The sequence below is a fragment of the Chamaea fasciata genome, unplaced genomic scaffold (assembly GCF_029207755.1).
Source record: "Chamaea fasciata isolate MVZ Bird 193981 ecotype frontalis unplaced genomic scaffold, bChaFas1.0.hap1 SCAF_6, whole genome shotgun sequence".
In the NCBI taxonomy this organism is placed as follows: Eukaryota; Metazoa; Chordata; class Aves; order Passeriformes; family Sylviidae; genus Chamaea; species Chamaea fasciata.
The window spans coordinates 47,649,662-47,666,096 of record NW_027094091.1 but is presented as its reverse complement, the minus strand read 5'-3'; the positions used below and the strand labels follow the sequence as shown (position 1 = coordinate 47,666,096).

The window sequence follows — 16,435 nt, the reverse complement described above, 5'->3', positions numbered from 1 at the left end:
TGTTTAAGTAAAATTCTAAAAGGAGATATTATAAAGACTTATGAAGCTTATTCTAACGGGAACCAACCAGTTAAAAATACAGTTTCGTGGAAATTACTGTAGACTCCAGCATTGTGCTTCCCAGGTGTCTGTCTCATGTTGCAAGTGTTCTCTGGAATACTAAAGCAGAGGGATAGTTTTCAGCTATTTTCATGAAGTCATAACAATCCTCTGTGTAAACCTTATTATTTACAGTTGGTCTTTCTGTATTGTCCCTAGAGGGATTTTGAAGCTAATGCTTTCAATACATGTGCTTCAGATATGGGAGTTTGGAAAATAGGAAAGTAAAAGCCTTTTAAGCTTGGCTTGGCCTGACTGCCGCTTATATTATGGTACATATAACAAACACAGGACCTTTGCAAAGTGTTTATCAACTATTGGTTTAGGTCAGCTGCCACACTCTGAGGTTTGTGATACACATACATAGCTTCAAAGGCCTCAGTGCACAGCACAGCAGGACTGAAATGGGTCAAGCACTAGCTGTTCCTGGCCTCAGCAGGTAATACAGGGACAGATAGTCCTCAGATCAAGTCAACAGATGTCTGTCTTCAATCCCATGTATTTTTTTTTTTATTCCCTGCAAGAGATATACTTGATACACATATGTGTGTGATGTAACTGTGTGACTGAAAGCACACTCCAGGTGTGCTCCAGGTGATGCTAGTAGTGTGGTCTTTAATGAAGCTGGTGTCTTTTTTATTCCTCACTCTCATCCTTTTCTCTCCTTTCCACTCTGCTTTCTGCTCTGTTTTTTCTCTCTTTTCTCTTCCATACACTTTGAAAGTATAATATAGATAGTGGTCACTAGAGTCCTCTCCTACTTTCTGTCTAGAAGCATTTGTGTTGGGAGTGCACAAAAGCATTTGAGAAAGCAGCACGTTCTTCTGAAACTGAACTGTTTTGCCCCTGACTGTAGGTTTCAAATCCTTAACAAAGAAAGCACTGCTTGTAGAGTAAGGTGTTTCTTCACCTGTTGAATCCTGTTACTGCAGGAGTTTGTGGAAGAGCAGAAGTTACATTTCCTCATGTATGCCATCACACCATGGGAGCATTATGCCAGGTGCTGCATTCCTGAGCATTAGCTGGGCTGCAGACCTGGCTGCATGAGTGCTCTTGGCCATGGCAAATGTGAGCTGTGTTAGCTGGAACACCTTTCATGTTAGCTTACAGATGGTGCGTTGAGCTTCAGGTTCCTGCTGGCCAGTGCTCCCCCTGCTCTGGGTGTGTGGGAGAGCAGTGCCTGGCTTGGTGTGAAGCACAGAGCTCAGGATGGCAGCACTCCCACTGAGTGTAAGCCAGTGCCTCTCCAAAATTATTCCTCACAGCCAGACACAGTGTTAGCAGCCATGGTGTTAAGACAATACAGGATTTCAAACTGGAATAACTAGTAACATTTAGCTAACCTTCAACTTGCTTCTCAGCTGCTATGGGGATGTGCCAGACCCTCCCCACCTCCAAAAACGTGTGGATTTCTCACTTGCCTCTCTATTTCCTCGTGGAAGGGGAGTTTTGAACTATTTCCTTTGACTTCTTTAAACCTGTTTCGGTTTTAGTCTCACCTACATCAGACATCTTTGCAATATTCCTGGGTTGTGGATATAAGCTAATTTTGTTTTGCTTATACTGAGCTTCTTTAGGTTTATTTCCCCACATCAACTGCTCTAGTTGAGGCAGCAAAGAAACCAGTACTCAAAAATCAATTCGCACTGTTCTCCCCCTATGCCGGTCTGGAAAGAGAAGAAGCCTTGCTCTTGCTGCCTTTCTTTCTTTCCTGCTAGAGAATACAGCAGCAATTAGTAGTCTTGGAACTCTTATTCTCTTGGAAAACAGAGGAGAAAATCAATGCTAGATCTATAAGTAGGATTTAACTTCAGTTTTATAAATCTTCAAAAGAATTTTGTCATCCTAGGTGGTTGCTTCCTCCTGTGTCTTCAAGGGTTGTTGTATTCCAAAGAGTCACAAAATGCAGTGTTTTATCACACAGGGATGGGCAAAACCCAGCATAGAGAGCACTGTACCCAGCGACCACTGGCAGTTCTGTGGTCCCAGCCATTAGCATCTGCTAAAAACCTCAAAGTTGTGTTTTCAGCTAGGTTGTCTTGTGATGCGTGGACATTTCCCTTCCTTTTTCTTCCATGGGGTTCTGCAGCCTCAGCCAGACTTGGAGGAAGCAGCACTGCTTTGCTCCGCCATTGAATAGGTGGTACTTCTGTCAGGCAATCCATGGCAAAGGGGCCATTGACTGCTGCACAGATATCTTAGACCAAATCCTGCAAATCCTGGTGCTCTAGGATTGGCTCACATCAGGAGAGGAAACATGCTAGGGGAAATGTACTTTTTTCTGCAAGCATCTTTAAAATTTCAGCTTTTTCATAATTAACCTTTTCCTGGGGTACCCTTGGTGACTCATTGCTCCCTGTTTTCTCCCTTTGTTGTTATTTGACCTGCTGTTCCACACACTGAGTAAACTTGACCTAGGATTTCACTGTAGAGCTCTCTTGAATATGCTGCTGAATTTGAAATGAGCTGAGGACTAGTGAAATTGCTCTCTTCAGCAGTGACAAAGAGCACCAATGATAAAAATGCTGATAATGTTATTTAAATGCCTTTGCAATTTTTGAAAGGTATTGGGCTGTTGCTTTTCTTTAGATGCTTTACCCCTTTTTAAAAAAAGCCTGCAGTGACTTTGGGGAGCTGTTCTTTTAGAGAACAAAAAAAATTGTATTTTTTAACATGGAATTCCTACACTTGGCCTTTGAACCACTTAGTCAGATGCAGACAGTGGAATCTGGCACCAAGGATAATCTTCTCCTGATATGGATATGGGGGGGAATGGCAATGAGAGAGGAATGCAGTGATAGCTTAATATTTAACTATTTCAGGACTGATACAACCTACAGTGAAGTACAGAGGAATCTTGTCTAGTTATAAGTCTCTAACAAACAGAACAACGTCTCAATGAGACTGTGAATTTTTGATACCATTAGGATGTGGATGATAAGCATAAAAGCATAAACTTAAAGCATAATACTAGATATCAGCATAGCAAGAACAAATCCCCTTATCTGTATTAAAAGACAGTTCAGCAGTTTTCCTTCTTAGCCCTTAGTGGAGCTGAAAAGATTGGAGTTGGGAAGTGTTTCTCATAACAGCTATTAAAAATGTAAAGATTGGAATAAAACTGGGTTCTTTCTTTTCTTATTTCAGTGAGTGCAAAGTCCTTAGTCCTGTAAGTGCAGTTTTGTGATCCTTGAAGCTGTTGCAAAAAGGGAAATAATAAAAGCAAAGAAATAGGGGGTTTGTTATTCCTTGATATCATTAGAGTAGCATTATTTTATAACAGCATTTAATTTGTCTTCACTGTTCTGGCCCCTTTCAAAATGTATTTGTCTCTATATTTAAGCATTTACGATAGGTGCTTTGTTCCTGTTGGTACTCTGGAGTTCAGTCATGAAATTCTAGGTGTCTTACAAGTCTCACCCTCAGTCAATCTTCCAGTAAGTTTTGTCCCCAGATGTGATATGCAAGCTTCTGTACACTCCTTGTTTTAGCTGTGTTTCCCTGGAACTCAGTTGGCACTCTGCTCCTCCTGAATGGATGTTCATACAAAAGCAGGCAGGTCACTTTGCAGAAAACCTTCTGCAAAGATCAATACCAAGACGCTTGATTTCGGTAAAACTTAGTGAGCCTTGTAACTGCCCAAGAAATGCAAGATTGGACTTCAGAGTGGTAGCGTGCTGACACTGTTGTGTCTCCCCTCATATGTAAGTAGTGCTGGAGAGGGTGGCACAGTCACTGAAAGCACTTCCTGAAATAATTCTGACTGCAGAATTTGAATCTGTAGAGTTTTAAGAAACATATCCTGGACACTGTGGGTGTCTGGAAAAAAAAGGGTGAAATGTACCTCTCTGGTGCCCCTTCTTTTTAGCCCAGCATACATCAAAATCTTCCCTGGAGGAAAACAGGACTTATTCTTGTTTTCTCAGTCTGACTGACCTCTGGACTACCCTTACTTTTAACGGTTTTCTACTAGTTGTGCGTGAGATCTCATCACTTGCAGGAATTTCTTGCAAGTGGGATTTAACAGCTTTCAGTCGTAACTATTCAGTCAAAAAATCTTAGTTCTTTTTTGTTGTTGTTTTTAGCGAACGGGGAGCTTAGTCATGATTACTGTGTGGAGTGGAATTGTACTTACAGTGCAAAACCATTTTTTTCTGTAAGCCAGAGAATGGCATTATTAATGGTAATAACAGTTACTAATAACATGAACTTGCACTCCATATTTTGGTTTTGTAACACAAAAACAGCAATTATTCAGTTTATTGCACACAAGCTGATAGATATGCATGTACTTTCTTATACTCCCAATCTCAGCAATTAGCCAGTAAATCAAAAAAAGCTCTACTGTTTTCCCAAAGGTTAAAAATTTCAAAAAGAAATTACTCTTATATAATATTTATTAATCACAGTTATTTAATATTTCCCCCCAGATTTGTGCCTCTGTGAAGAAGTTAGCTCATGAACTTTCAGAAAATGGTAGTGTTGATGTATTGGCTCTCTCAAAGCATATAAAATTCTCCCAAGTAAAGGAAGCCAAGTTTCTATTTAACAAGTTTTATCAAACCATTGAAGTTAAGTGAAAAGCACACTAATATACTATAAAGTACACAGAAAGGGCTTGGAAAGCTTGCAGAAGATAATTGCACCAAATACTTTCACCCACGATCACCACTCAGCTTGTTGGTTGTCGAGGAAAAAAGTGTTCATGTGGGTCATATTTAGAATCCCGCATCTCTTACGGTAACTCTTGTTTCAAATTGAGTGCCCATTCCTGTAATTAGGTCCAAGCACTGAAGTGACTGTACTAAAGCACTGCAACACATTCTTACAGAAGTTCATAAAGTATTTGGAAAGGACGCTCAGGGAATTTTTTGAAAAAGTACTTTTGCAGCGCTTTAATTATAGACAGATACATCAAGTTGAATTTGGAGAATTCTTGTATGTGTGCACAGATGTAAATCAGGTTTGTAGAAAACATCTGTGTATTAGAAATGGTACTTGAAGAAGTAAACTGAAGTAGTTTCCAAGATAAGTTCCTAATATTTTTTTGCAGTATTTTCCATAAACAAGGACTATGACAGTCTGGGAAGAGGATGCACAGGACATTAAAACTGTGGTCCCTGAGTATCCTAAAAACCTTAGAGCATGGCAGAGAGTTTCCTTCATGCTCTTTGCCACAGTGCTCATTTAGAACCTTTTAATTACCTGCCTGTGAACCTGTGGTCTGAACCTTTGGTGCCTGCTGTGCTGTGCTAAGCAGTTCTGAAGCGAATTGCTGCCTTGTTCTTCATAGCATAGAAAGCAAACAGTGTCTTCTTCCCTTGGCCCAGTGTGAGGTGAGGAAAGGCAAGGTGGTGCTCCCTGGGTGTGCAGCATAGATGTGCTTGTTCAGCTGCCCCACCTACATCATTCAGGGTGAACAATGGATTTATATGCCTGAATATAATATTTGTGCATAGATGTACTGCAAGGCAATTACTGGCCTAGGTCGTGTGGACTGTGCACATTTGTAAGGTTTCTTTCATGTTAAATCTCAAGGGTTTTAATCATGTAAGCAGAACAGCCCAGGTGAAACGAAGCAGCAAAAATGCTATTTACAGTTAAGGTGTCTTTAAAAATTAACAGTCTTCTAATGCCCAAGTCAGCCTGAAGTCTGAAGCTGTTTTGAGCAGTATTATCCTAGACTGCAAATAGACATAATCTAAAATCTGCAAAGGATTAAAAAGAAAACGAAAAAAGGGAGTCTTAATGATTCAAATAATGACTATTATATTTAGGAGTTCATTGGTTTCCTACAGATTTTGAGCTTTTTAACTATTTGTTTTTGTTGTATGAAATTTTTATTTAACACCTCTAGCCTAGAATGGTACTTTAAAAATACATTAGAGTTTGCTTATTTTGTCCTAATTTCAGCATTTTCTTTCTTTTCTGTCTTCTGACTTTACAGGAGCTCTTGCAGCAGTGCTGTTTCCATGCTGACCTAGTGCAAAAGAAGTTTCTTCTTAACCTTTGCTTTGATTTTCTGAAAACAATAGTCCTTTCAGTTACCTTAATTCTTCATGTTCTCACTTGTTCTATAGAGACATTAATAGTTATTTTAGCACTGCAAACGGAAAACATGTCAAGTTTTTAATAGATAAGACCCTTAAAAATGCCTTAGGTGTCAGAGGTGCCTATAAAATCTGAGGACATGTCTGAAACACATTACTACTGTTACGAATTATGCATTAGACCTGCCTCTAAAAGAGGAATTTTCCAAGACAGCTTTATTCAGTACAATCTGTTTATCTCTGGCTGACAGCTGTCCATCAGGCAAGAAATCTGTGTGAAACTTAGAGTGACTGGCACAGCATCTTCAGAAATATGTGGGAACCTTTGTAGCCACCTGACTTCGGCAGCCATCACTCCCACAAAGACCTCATAAATTTCAGGTTGTCCTGGATGCTGAATGCCTAATAACCTCTGGGCCTCTTAATCACTGGGAGCTGTTCCTTCTCCTTGCAGCTGGGAACAGCAGCAGAAGGACAGGCTGTGCTGTAAAGCAAAAAGTATAATTACAGTTGAATTCCAGATTCCACTAGAGCTCCTCCTTCTCAGCTCCCAGTACAACCCTGATAATTGTTTTGGGAGCTCTAATCCTTTGCAGATAGATGGATGTACCTTCAGCTGTATTTCAAAGGTTAAGTGCTTGTGGGGCCTTTTCCAAGTACTGCTGCCTCCTGGTGAGGTTCTCCTGTAAACATCTGTGGAAGGGTTGAGTGAGGACTTTCATGTGGCTTTATTTTATTGAGGAACCACTGTCTCTGAAAATGCATTTGGAGAGGAATAGTGAAATTCAAGGTTAAAGCTTTCCCCCCTGGTTTAAAAGGAGCTTTCATTCAAAGGGCCTTTAGGCGATTTGGAATCACCTTTTACAGTGCTTCGGTAAATGTTACTTCATAAATCATGTAGACGTAAAGTTTATGAGTCTTCGTGTTGAATATCATTAAATATATTGAAATCTCCAGAAAAAGCACAATGCCCAGAGCTGCCCTTCTGGTTTTTGTTAGAGATAAAGCTAGTTAGTGACCTACTTCCTTATCTCATTCATTTTTTCTCACAGTCCCACGCCAACCTGGAGTGAGCAATAACCTGTTTGAAATACTTGAAATTGAAAGAGGGATTACAGCTGATGAATTTGAAGCAAACGATGACCCAGGTAAAGACCATGTCTGTTATTCAGGACCTACAGTTTATGAGTTTTTGAGATTTCTTAGGGGTTTATACATTTTCTAGGACTCCTACATCTTATGCCCCTCTTTAAAACTATGCTTTATAAAACCATGTGAAACCAACCCTTTGCCTATGTGAACTTTACACTTCTGTTTCCTAAAACATTCAGCACAAATGTAGCACAAATTGTTAATAATACAAGGATCCTTTTAATTGTTTTAGTATTTTTGCAGATTCTTTTCCTAGGGCTCCTTCTACATTTAATTTTCATACATGGGAAATTGAAAACCAAAACAATCTGAATCACTTCTGGGTTTTTTTGTGACCTCTTGCTCTGTTCTGCCAGGTGTGCTGGTGCACAGCTGTGATTTTGACAGTGGACTGTGTGGATGGATCAAGGACAAAGATGATGACTTGCACTGGGAACCAGTGAGAGATGCATCAGGTGAGTGATCTGTGTATAATCAGATCCTGCAGCTGAAGAACCTCCCTGGCTTGAGATTGATGACAGTTCCTGCTTGAGGACAAATTACACAGCTTCTGTTCCCTTAAGTTCTGGGATGTATTGCGCACTGATGCCTCTTCTGTGTATAAAAAGCAAAATTGAGGATTTGCAGTGGGAAAGAGCAATTGAAAATTACACTTTTATCACAGCTGACATCTTTAAAATAGGAATGTCTCTGAAGGACTAGTAAATGTAGTCAGCAAAAATTTGTCTTAAAGGAACCTGAAAAAAATTGTGGACAAGAGAAAAGCTTCTATTTATGGTGAAGCAAAGCTTATTTTTCAGACGACCATCTAAACATAATTATTTCCCAATCACTAGCAAAATTATAGAAAGTACTGGAAATAGGCTTTGTTTTGCTGCCAGATATAATGTTCTAGTTTAACCTCTTAGATTGGCTGTAGTGTGAAGTACAATTTGATAAAAGCAATCTGTATATTGAAAAAATGTTAAGTAAATGGAAGGCAGACAAGTTAAATGCTGGAACACAGAGCTTCTGAAAATGGGATTATTTGGTATGGTAAAAAGTGGCATTACACCAAACATTAGAGGGGGGGTGTGTAGTAGCTGCTTGCAGGGCAGGAGAGGAACAACCCTTCCCTGTCTCCCACCTCTGCTGTCCCAGGAAGTGGGATGGGTTTTGTCTCCTGTTGATTTTGGTGTGGCGCTGAGAGGTTGCTGCCCTTGCCTGCCTACCCTTCCCCCAGCAGTGCCTGCCCCACAGTGCCGGGGATTAGACACACATCCCTGGCTCCCCGTAATGATGGGATTACTGCATCCCCAAGGAGCAGCCTTTGAAGTGCACAAAGCTCACATTATGCCAGGGAGGGCAGCCTGCGGAAGGAAAGAGCCGCTCTCAGGCGAGACAGTGGTGCAGGTTAAGATGAGGGAGGGTGAGGGCACTGAGAGCCGTTTTCCTCATGCACCACCCTGTCAGAGCTGTCTGGCCTCATGCTGCCGCTTATGTGGGAGTCATTTGGCACCACAGCAGGTGACTTGGCACCTTTTCCAGGCTGTTTGGCTGGCTCAGTGGAAGTGCTGTCTTCACTGCCTGGGCAGGGGTCCCCCCATACCGGCTGCTCTAGTACTTCAGGAGCTCCTTGTGACACTTGAAAAGCCTTGGCAGTGACTGGGAGAGCAGAGCTCATTCCTCCTACAGATGAGAAAACAGGCAGCTGTCTCCTGCCTGCAGAGTGGCACTTGGAAAAAATGGATTTTTAAATCTGTTGTTTCAAAAAAGGTATAAATGATGTGTAATTTTATTTTTTTTAGTTAGTCACTCAAAGCATATTCATTATCTGTACTCAAAAATTACTGTTAATACGTACTTAATTCCAGAACTATGATTTTGGAGAACTAAGGATTATGATTTTTAACTGGCTCTTTTTTGTCACACTTTTTCCCTGCAGTACTTCCCAGTAGTCAGGGACAAACTGAGCTTTTTATTTCCTGTGTATGTTCTGCTGCTGTTGACATAACCTGTTAAAACTAGTCCCTTGAAGTCACCCACCCACCCACCCCCTCTAGTCTGGAATACCTTGTTGAAAGGATTTATTTTCACAGCTTGTTCCTGACTGCTTGCTTTCGCCTTGCAAAGTTTGCTATGTATTGGTTTATCAGAATCTGCATTTGGAAAGGTGCTGTGCTGAAGCGTTATAAGCTTATCTTGCATGCAGAAAATGCTGATTTGAAAAGACATTTTCCTACAGGGGCTTGCCTACAGATATGATTGCTTTGTGCTTACCTAAATCTGTTTCCTATTGATTGGATTCTGCCACAGTAACTGTGTGAAAATTATGAACTTAATAAGTCAGCACTTTCATAGTGGTATAATTGTATCTTCAGCAAACAGGTACAGTTATTTAAACTCTATTATGTGCATTTTAGCAATTAGTGACCTTGCTGCAAAAGCAATGCATTAAAAAAAAAAGAAGAAAAAAAAACCACCTCCCTGAGAAAATATCCACCAAAAGGCTTTAACAGGTCCTTGGACAAATGGATCCCACTTCATGGCTAAATGCTGATCTAGGGGCCCAGACAGCAGCATAATACTTTGCTTTGTGAAATCTCATTCAGACCAAAGAACTTAAAAACTTATGTAAGAAATAGTGAATTAGAGACAAGGTTGGCTTTCCTTTTAAGTGTGTTACAAGCCGTGGTACATTGTACTTAAAGCTTACAGCTTTTGAGGGAAAGCATTGTGACTTTCAAAGAGAAGCTTTCAAATAATAATGCTCTGTTTGAGTAGTAGCAGGGAGACAATTAAAAAATATTTTTCTATCCTGTTTAACTGTGTATGTCAACAACATTACAAACCCCCAATATTTCTAATTCTTTGGCTCTTACTAAGGACCCTAAAAATGCCACTTTCTTAATTAACTTAAGGTAGAGGTGGCATTTTTTAATTTTAAAAAATATGTAAAATCTAATCACATAAAGAAAAAATATTCTCAGTGTAAGATAAGGTTTGGGGGGTTTTTTTGAATCTTTTTCCCTTTGGTAATTTCAGATTTTAAAGGTTTCACCTACCTTGCAAAAGCCTTAATGAAAAGTATGAACAACTCATAAAGGTCTGGGTTTTCTCCAAGATGTGGAATCTCATTGAGTGTTGGTGTGAAAGGTGCCTTTTTTCTTTTTAGGTTTAATGGACGTTGCCATAACTGAGATCCTTAGCTTCTCATGTTCTGAGTGTTTTCTGGAAGGCACCTTTACTTCAAACGTGATAAGAGATAGTAATAGGGTTTTCAATTGAGTATGTATGTTCACTGACAACTTCCTACTGTTAGAATTTGGGGTTGACAGCCATGTGGAAATCATTACTGCTTCTTGCTTTATCTAATCCAGATTAAGAGTTTAAATTATAGTTAAATAAAAGAGGCTATCAGGTTTGCAAATGGATATGCCTGTTAACACAGTTCCCAAACAAAAGGAAAGGGACAGAGCCATAGCTCAATTACATGATATTATTTATTCTGCTCTCCATTATCTATCCAACAGCAAAACATTGCAGCTTGAAAGGTGCATAAATTTGCACAGTAACTTTAGCATCACTGTGGGTTTAAAATCATGCAGTGACCAATGGGTTGTCAGAAATGATGGAGTAGACGAGGTTTTAGGTTTTGAGAGGGGTATTGTTTATTTTGTCAAAAAGAAAAAATTAGATGGGCAAGACCCAGCCTGGTACTAATGTATAAAGAGCAGCACTGTAAATCTTACTTTGTAGGAGGCAGATGCACTAGTTCTGGTTCTGTTTGCCTTATTTTACACTCTCTGGACCTTGTTGACCCCTTTATTTATTTTCAATAACTCCTTGTGCATTTGGTCCTGCAAGCTAGTAGTGTCAAAAAAACCAAACCACGCCCCCAGCTAACTGCTTTTTCCACTGCAGGGGGACAGTACCTTACCGTCTCTGATCCCAAGGGCAAGGAAGGAAGAGCAGCACATCTTATCCTGCCGTTGGGTCACGTGGCTCAGGCTGGAGATTTGTGCCTGTCCTTTAGGCATAAGGTGCCTGGGTTGCATTCTGGTGCCCTCCAAGTCTTTGTAAGGAAAAATGGTGCTCACGGCCCAGCTGTGTGGGGAAGAAATGGCGGCCATGGCTGGAGACAGACACACATAACTTTACGAGGCCTAGGCATCAAGAGTGTAAGTACTGATGACTGTGTTCCTTTTTGGGGTTTTGCATGAAAAACTGAAGACACTTAAATGGTGCAGCACTGCAGCGTTCATCTTCTGGGTTTAGTTTCACTCTGTTTTATTACTTTGATCTCTGCCAATGGAATCACAGATGATTGTGCATTTTTTAAAATTAGTTTTGTGCAAAAAAAAAATACAGCTACAGAAATAGACTCGTAGTACAGGCTACTGTGTCATTTCCTGAGCTACCTGGTACAGCCCATTTTTAGGGAATCACCACCTAGGAAAGAATAGCCTCATGGACAGAGGCATACTCTACTGAGATTTCAAAAAAAGAGCCTGTATCAAGATTTCTCATGAGTAATGCTTTGAATAATACAGTGCCATGAAATAGGAAGAATCATCCCCTATGGCTAAACCATGACAAAGATACCAAAAATAAGTAATTTTTGGTAATGCAAGGAGATGACATGTGGTTTTATGCCCTTTAGCATTGTTGCAGCTGATCAGGCCAAGGAGATGAATGATGATCTAACAGTGCCCATAACACAAAATGGTTTAGTGCAATCAAAAGAAGCTGCTGGAAGTACCTTGGAGAATCTTTCAATACCTGGAAATTTTAGAAACATTGTGTGATTAACTGGTATCAAAAGCTCAGTGTTACTCTTCAACCTTTGAAGGTAGTTTTTATTTCAGATCTGAAGAAGTGACTTAGGTATCTCAGGGGCTGTTTTATTTACTCTGACTTAAATACCATGTGCTCTGAAAAACTCAGACATCATAATGTTCGTGATGGGAGCAGGCCACAAGACATACATAGTGTCTACCTCTGAAAGGAGTATTAAGGCTCTAATTACTGCAGATAATTTACTAGAAAATTTACCTCAGCAACAGTGGCAAAGGCACCTTTGTTAGCTGTAAATGAATGTCAGACTGAGGATGAAGACATTTGTAACAGGTGAACAGTATGTCTGTTATATTCTTACCTTTCTTTTCCCTAAATTTATCACTTCTGGCAGTCCGAGACTGGGAGACTCCTGTCACACCACAGATGGGCGCTGCTTCATGCCACACTTGAGTTTGGGATAGTTCCCAGCCACCACGGGCAGCCAGGGCTGCTGACCTGAATGACTGGGACACTTACCCAAAGATCAGGGAGTGATCTAGGGAGCCTCTGCCAAAGAGAAATCAGGAAGAAATGTGGAAGTTTTATTTTCTAGCTAAATAAAACCCAAAAGCAACTAAAAGGTAGTGATTTTGGAGGGACCTACTGGAAACCGAAGAAGAATTTGAATGAAGACCAGAATCCTTCATAACACTTTTTAATGAATTTTCTGTGCAATTTTTTTTAATCCCCCACTCAAATTGTTCTATTTCTCTTTTAGGTTATTTTCAGAGGTGAGAAAGAGAAAGGAAGAACTGGTGATATTGGACTAGATGATGTGGTCTTGAGGAGAGGACGCTGCTCTGAAGAGCATTAGCCAAGACAGTGGACCCGCAGTCATCTCCTCTTGCCCTTGTCATGCAGTTCCTACCAAACTTTGAAACAGAACAGCATGGAAAAGAAGAGAAAAAGTGGAACAGCAACAACTTCCTAGTGGTCTGCTAAGTGCAATCTCATGGAAATTTCACTTAAATACATGGAGAGCACCTCCCAGGATTGAGGAAATCAAATCTTAGGCTGGTTCTTTCTATTAATCCTTACCCTTAAGTTGTATTTTGTATGTAATTACTTTGTCCCCTGTTAAGTCTGGTGAGTGCTCTCAGAAAGAGTACTTGTGAAAAAGGGAGAATTAGTTACAAATGGTAGCAAAAGAAAGCTCCATCTCAAAGTTTCAGTGCTAACTGACAGCCCTTATCATGCCATAGTGCTGTATTTCATTGATTAATTTGTGTGAGTCACATTGGATTGGTGACAGCCTGGATCTGAACTTTGGCTTACTGCCACTGACGTTTGAAGAAAGATTTTTCATATATGAAATAGCATTTATTTTTGCTGCTGCATCTGTATTAACCAAAACCAATTATAGAGAGTAGGCATTGCATCCTGTAATATTTCTACTGCTGTGTTTTGTGTATATGTGTATGGTTAACATATTTATATTTTTAGTATTTACAGACTGTAGTTGCAGGGTAATTGGCAGCTGTAGTTTTCTTTCTGTACAAGACAGGAGTTCAGCATCTTCTTCAACACTGCTGGTCATGCCAAATTATCAAAGTCAGTTAATGGTGCTCATTGAAAAATGCTGGTGCAGTTTTTCATGTTGTAATGTCCTGAAGGCAAAAGACCAAAGGCTCACCTGATGGAAACTGGCATCTGCAAATGCTGTACAAGTTTGCATCGAGCTCACAAGCAAGCCCCAAAGGGCTCTCAATCCTGCAAGATGCTCCTGGTTCAGCTGAAGACTGAGCAGCCAGGAGAAGATGAACTTGGCTCTTGTAAGGTTGAGCCCGTTGACACTGCCAGGAATGATCCCTTTCCACAGGTGGCACAAGCCTACGCACGAGGAAAAAGGGCAGCTGCATTAACACTGTACAAACAATTCAGACCGTGAAATGCCTGGAGTGGTCTTTGTCAAATGTCCATACTCCACCCAACCTTCTGTATATAATAAGCATTTTATTCTTTAGAACTAGAACAACTATTATTTTTAGTGGGAACTAAGTATTTATCAAAACTTTGGACTAATTTTATAGTTATGTATCGTGTGTGCTGTGCAGTTTCCCAGGGAATTCTTCTGTTTGGTTTGGATTTTTTTAAGTGGGCATCATCATCACCGCTAGCAATTCTAAAATTGACAAAGTAATTGTAACATATAAGAAAATTACAAGAGATTGTCAAAATGTTGTTAGTGGTGCAGCCTTAAAGCTTAAAAAAAAAAAAAAAGTTCTTTTGAACACTTAAATACAGTGTAAAATAAGTGTCAGCTGCATAGCATATTCAGTCTTGTAGAAAGTTCACAGACACAAATCTACAAGATCATCAGAGGTCATATTCTGAAACCCTGTTCCTGACAAAGTACCAGTCTGAAAATATTTTTTCCCATTCATCCCCTAGGACAAAACGTGGTGTGTAGAGCAGAAATGTATGTGACCAAACAGAGAGTCTCCTGCAGAACTGTATCAGCACACATTTTGAGAAGGAAAGAAGCAACGTGTTTGTAAACGTTAAAATTTAAAGTATTTTGCTTTGAATATGATTATGATCTTTTTCTTATATGTTACTTTGTGATATGTCAGAAATATCTGTGAATAGTTGAAATACCTTGTCCTTATTTTAAAGTAATCAGTAAAAGAGACTGTTACTTGCTACTAATTGGGAATCTTGTTTTCATTTCTAGATAGAAAGTCACAATTTTCATTGCAGTGAAATGAAAAAAAGATGACAATCCCAGAGTGAAATAGCTCTTATTATCAGTTTTAAAAATCAAAATACAGTTCACTATAGTATGAAGTGAACGCTGTATTTATTATTCAGAAGGAAGAATGGCAATTTTCAGACTAACTTTAGAGAAGTCTCACAGGTAGTTTAAGAGCTTCTGCAATACTAGATGTCCATTTTACAAGAAGGAGCAGCTGCCTCACTATTGTTCCTCACTCTGATTCAACTGGCACAAACTGCTGTTAGGTGCCAAGGAATGTAAGATTAACATCGTATTACTACCGCTTTCTGAAATTAAGATTCCCTGGTTAAAATGCAACCCCTGCCGATGCAAGACTGTCAGAGTTTTTTTGCCATTTTTACAAATGGTCTCTAGAACCCAGAATCTAAATTAATTCAGAAGGTAGACAGCAGTGAGTACTCAGGTGACAGGAGGGGATTCAGGTCTCTGTTTTATCAATGCATTTCATTGCCACACTAAAACATGGACTTATAAAGCCTTGTGACAGCTGCAGGACAAGACAGGAGTTCAGCAGTGTTTCTGAGCTCTGGGGGAGCTGTTGTGGCTGTAAGGTCACTCACCTCCAAAGCTGGTTGTGCTGTGACTCTGTGCGTTGCCTTCTCTCCATCTTCCAAATAGACAAGGTGAAGTCACTCAGGGGTCCTGTTGTAAGGATCCTTCTCCAGCTCTTGCTCTCCAGGTTCTTTTGAGGCAGCTCCCTCCAGTCACACACCTCAGCCAGGACTGCCCTTTGCATATGAGCCTCAAGAAATGGATGAAAATATGGCCTGAGGTCTTCCTATGAAGTAGATTATAGTAAATTTTGGATCTAAAAAATAGGTAGTAGGAATTCCCACTTAGAAACTTCAGCTAGCAGAAGAAATTACACTAAATTAACATGAAAATATTTATCAAATGTTTAACCTCTTGCCAGTTTATAATTGAACGTTCTTAAAAGACATGTTCAACTCTTTTCCCCAAAGAGATTGAAAATAAGATTCTTTATAAATGACACGTACTGGGACCAGTGGCAGTGTGCAAATTTACGAATTTGCTGATATCAAAATTAGCAGAATGGAAGGGACCAAGACAAGATTTTTTGGTTCTCAATTCCATTCCATACAGTGCCCTCATCTCTCATCAGAGCCATGTCACTAAATCACTAGTAAGTGCTTTTAGTGAAGCCAATTCATTCTGAAGAAAAGCTTCCCTAGGTTTCCTTCAATAAATCACCTGAGACTTGGAGGTCAACACTGGTTTTACCATAGTTAGAGATTACAATAACTGCCCTCATAAGACTCAGTCAATAAGAAGACAACCCTGAACAGGAGAACATTTATGACAGCAGCTTCCATTGTTCTGCTGGAGAAAAGCTGCCACAGTAGCAGCTGCCTTTAATCCATGTGCCAGGGGTCTCTATATACACCCCATTAAAAGTTATTTTTCCTTACAAATGAAGCACAGTATTTATCAGATAGCTTGATCCAAAGTCTCTAGATTTTAGCAATGCATTGTGACACTCACCTTAAAAGTTCGATCTGCCTTTAAAAATTTGCAACAAGAAACTATAGCTGTCTTTAAAATTTTAATTGTGGATGTT

General features: G+C 39.8%; 1 protein-coding gene across 4 annotated transcripts in view; it reads left to right on the top strand.

Moving 5' to 3' along the window:
• The window catches only part of NPNT (nephronectin), a 48,992-nt gene extending 34,224 nt beyond the window's left edge, over window positions 1-14,768 (top strand). For all 4 annotated transcript variants that reach the window (XM_066186278.1, XM_066186277.1, XM_066186276.1 and 1 more), the window contains 4 exons: window positions 7,202-7,297; window positions 7,658-7,756; window positions 11,205-11,461; window positions 12,838-14,768. In XM_066186278.1, the coding sequence (XP_066042375.1) occupies window positions 7,202-7,297; window positions 7,658-7,756; window positions 11,205-11,461; window positions 12,838-12,933 (548 nt within the window). In that variant the 3' untranslated portion in view covers window positions 12,934-14,768. The remainder of the gene's footprint in view (window positions 1-7,201; window positions 7,298-7,657; window positions 7,757-11,204; window positions 11,462-12,837) is intronic.
• The last annotated feature ends 1,667 nt before the right edge of the window (window positions 14,769-16,435 follow it).